Below are 4,055 nucleotides of genomic sequence, written 5' to 3' on the forward strand. Positions count from 1 at the left end.
ATTTCTGGAAGAAATTTCCAAAGAGAAATTCTGAAATGTTTTGCACACTGGCTATTTAAAGTTTGATGACTGTATTTAGTCCATTTTGTGTTGCTTATAACAAAATATACAAAACTGGGTAATTAAAAAGAAAAACGAAATTTATTGCTTACAGTTTCTGAGGCTGGGAAGTCCAGAGTCCATCTGGGAGTGGCGACAGTGATCCAGGGGTCTCACATTGCAAGATAGTGGAAGCAGAGAGCAGAGAGAGAGACAGACATACAGACTCTCCTCTTCTTTTAAAGCCCTCAGAACCACGCCCCTGACCACCATTTTTAATCCATTCACTACTGCACGGTCCTACAATTCAATCACCTCTTCAAGGCTCCACCTTTCAATTCCATAATAGGATTTCCCACCCTGTTAACTGTCATAGTAGGGGCTAAGTTTCTAATACGTAAAACTTGGGGGACACAATTCAAGCTTTAGTGAGTTTGGGGAGGACATAATTCAGTCCACTACAATGACTATTTAGGTATACAAATTCTAACATACTTGTTAAAAATCACAGATTTCTTTATAGTTACTCATCCCAGTTTCTCCCTTCCTCCTCCTGAGTTATTAGAAGAAAGAAGACAGCCCTTTCTTTGTGTCCTTTCTGAATTCCATGTTTTGAGTGGGCAGAGGAAGTGCTTTGCAGTAGTAAAACCAACCCCAGTCTCCCTGTGTCAGGCCAGGCAAGATGGAACAGACTGGCGTCTCACTGATGTGCATAGTCGCCAATCCAGTTTGTGCATATAGACTCAAAAGAGCTCATTCAAAAGTCGTGGCCGTTTCCTGACACTCTGAGGGGTGTTTTCGGCTTCGTTTTGTTTTACTGTTTTTGACTATCCAAGCGTTACCATGTACTTTTAAAATAAAAACAATGAAGGGCAGGTACTCATTACTTCCTAACTTGTGTCTAATTCACCTTCCTGTCTTGAAATCCGCACTTTCTGGATTCACATCAACAGGTGAACTTGTCCAGCTCTAAGTACTTTATAAGAATAGTTCTCATGGGCCGGCCCGGTGGCCGCTTGGGAGCGCGGCGGCGCTCCCGCCGAGGGTTCGGATCCCATGTGGAGACCGGTTTCCGCTCACTGGCTGAGCGTGGTGTGGGCGCAACACCGAGGGTTGTGATCCCGTTGCCGGTCCCCGGTACGGGCGCGACACCGAGGGTTGCGATCCCGTTACCGGTCAGTAAAAAAAGACAAAAAGGAAAAAAAAAAATAGAATAGTTCTCATTGCTCTGTGAGTAAAAGGTGCTGCCACTTTCTGCTTTATGTAATGTGGGTTCTCAGTTTAAAAATTCAACCACTACGAAAATAATTTAATTGTAACGCATACAATTTGTAAAACCCAGAGCAATTTTTATTAGTTTTTATAAATTCTTATGCTGTGGTAAGCAGCAATATGCTTAAAGGAAAACCATACACTTTCTTCATGCCACAGTTAACTACATGTAGAAATCCACAGTGCTGAGTAAAGGCGGTAATCCCCCAACGTCCTGTCCCCTCTGCCCTTGCGCACAGCACTCGGCACAGACGCTTCCTTAAGCAGGGCCTGTCTCTCGGTCAGGACGGTCAGTCACGTAGAAGCCATGCTCTTCTATTGCCCGATAGAGTGTGATGTACTTGGAAGCCAGCCTTGTCCTCGGGACCACGTATTTCTCTGTGAACTCACTCTTGTCCAGTTGCTCTCTGCCTTCCATGGTCAGAATGCAGTTGATGAACGTGAGGGTGTAGCTGTAGCAGTTGTGGTGGTCTTCCTCATACCTTACAAAACAAGGACATTGAGAGAAGACTCAGTTTTAAAAGCTCCTTAGGAGCAGTCCTCTGCAAGGACTTTTGTAATTGAAATTGGGTTCTTCAGTGAGCTGGCCCCTATGTGTGCCAGCCCACTTGGTTAGAAGCTTCAAGAGATGCAATCCTGGGAGACGATTGGTGTCTTGGGCTATTTCTACTTGCTACTTAAGGGCTGATAGGAGTGGACTCACCCAGATGTTCAGCGTGGTGACTTTGTTGCATGTAAACTGCCAATTTGAGGAACTTAATTTTAATAAAATTCTAGATTTTAGAAGTGGAATTCCATATCTGAGTTTTAAATCCCAAATTGTCTGAACTTATTTCAAGGGAAGCCTCAAAACAATTTAAATCCACAAGCATGCTATACATCTAAAATGTTGAGGGATGAAGGAATTGAGAAATTAATTTCAAAATTGCTAAAACTAAATTTAAAAAACAAAGAACTTTAAATAGTTTGACATTGTGAACACTTAAAAAAACTTTTTTTTTGTTTTAAGGGAATATAATATCTTGATTTTTGCTGTATATGTGTAAAAATACCTAGTCACAGAACCAAAATAACTACAGTAAAAGGTTCTGGTCCTTTCAGCTCTTCAAACACTGATTTGGTTGTGTAAATGTGTGCTGACCCCCATCTGTAGGAAACCTACAATAATTCAACACCTGTTTCCATTGTGTTATGGGGGCTAATATCTCAGTATGGGCTCAACGTGAAACTAAATGCAGCTGAGTCCTCTGTGAGCTGTGACCACACAGGGATCACACTCGGGTGGGAATGAGGGCCAGTGAGTGGTGGTCGTTGTGGCCACGTACCTGTGAGGCAGCCAGGTCCCTGTGGTGGAGAAGTCTTCCAGGTACCTGTCCCATTGGTCCATGAGTCCAAACATGTTGGGCTGCAGTAATGGGATACTTAGACTCTGCTCCCACCCTGCTTCATCTCGCTGGACACCATGAACATTGTAGTTATACACAACTCCTGCAAACCAGAACCAGAGTCATGCAGAGGCTTAAGGAAAAGCACACTTCTGTGAAAAGGGGGCATTAGAAAATGACAGCAGCCACCTTGGTAACTTTACATCATATAAATCCAGGTGGCATTTTCCTCTTACTGTCAGAGAGCAATGGACAATGGGCAGGTGAGAGATTCTAGAATCTTCTTCCTCTGGGTTCATGAAGGAGGGGAAGCAGCCATCCATCTAATGAGATTTAGATACAGTCTTGCCTGGAGACAGGGAAGGGGATCCTGTAGCCTCAAGCCTTCCCTGTTGTCAGCAAAGTGTGTCCTTCAGGGAAACCCAGCTCGTGCTCTACCTGCTGTTCAGCTGTGAAGTTGCCCCCAGGAAACTGGGACAATACCTTGTGGAGTGTGCTAACATTAATAAAGCAAATGTATTTCACAGGGCCTAGCTTCCAAAGCCCTGTAGTTTCAGGTAAAACCTAACTTTTTACAATTACACATAGAAATGTTAAGCTTGCAGAAGACAGGAAACTTTCCCCAGGCTAAAGTCTCTGTTGTAGATAAAGAACTGTAACACAGCAAAATTGCTGGCTCCAAAGGCAGATGTCCTTGGTGCAAATAAACCTAATGACTGTTGCCATGACAATTATCTCACTGTTCTTTTGTAACCACCTATGTTCCTTTTCTGTAACTTTCCTGCCTGAAGAATAAATATGGAGAGAAGACAGGAGGAGTTCGGTGTTAATTTTCCAAGAAGGAATGCCTCTCTCTTGAGGGTTCCTGGAAATTAACCCCTTCGGGGCTTCTCACTGCTCAGAAGAAATAGGCTTTGAGTAATCCTTTCTGTCTCCATCACCCTAGGGGAGATGGGACAATACCTCATAATAGGTGCCAAGATAATCCCCTCCAAATGTTTTTGTTGAAGTTCTCTACTTACAAGTATCTTATTTCCTTAAATCAGCAATCAGTTTCCACTGATAAAGATTATTGGTAAATTTGACTGCTCCTGTGGGTAAATCTGAGTTCAAAAAAAGCAGTTCCAGGTTTTTGTTCACAGTGTCAGTTTCTCTTGCCTCCAGGAGTTAAGGAAAGCTGTCATCAGACTTCACCTGTGTCTGATGGCATAGTCCTGTGACAAGAGCCTCACCTGGCCCAGGCTACAATTTCCTGCAAGTGGATCCACCGAGGCCCTTTTTCTGCAGGCAAGAATGCTTTTTGTTTTATCTTCACATGCTTCCTTTTTTTTTTTTTTTTTTTTTTTTTTTTTTTTTTGG

At 43.0% G+C, this 4,055-nt stretch overlaps 1 protein-coding gene across 1 annotated transcript in view; it reads right to left on the reverse strand.

Moving 5' to 3' along the window:
- Positions 1-1,367: 1,367 nt before the first annotated feature.
- MKRN2OS (MKRN2 opposite strand) overlaps positions 1,368-4,055 on the reverse strand; it is a 10,360-nt gene continuing 7,672 nt past the window's right edge. Inside the window, exons 3-4 of the mRNA XM_008572875.1 lie at positions 2,637-2,799; positions 1,368-1,793 (exon numbers count right to left, since the gene is read on the reverse strand). Of these exons, the coding sequence (XP_008571097.1) occupies positions 1,571-1,793; positions 2,637-2,799 (386 nt within the window). The 3' untranslated portion in view covers positions 1,368-1,570. The remainder of the gene's footprint in view (positions 1,794-2,636; positions 2,800-4,055) is intronic.

This window comes from Galeopterus variegatus, unplaced genomic scaffold (assembly GCF_000696425.1).
Source record: "Galeopterus variegatus unplaced genomic scaffold, G_variegatus-3.0.2 Scaffold845, whole genome shotgun sequence".
In the NCBI taxonomy this organism is placed as follows: Eukaryota; Metazoa; Chordata; class Mammalia; order Dermoptera; family Cynocephalidae; genus Galeopterus; species Galeopterus variegatus.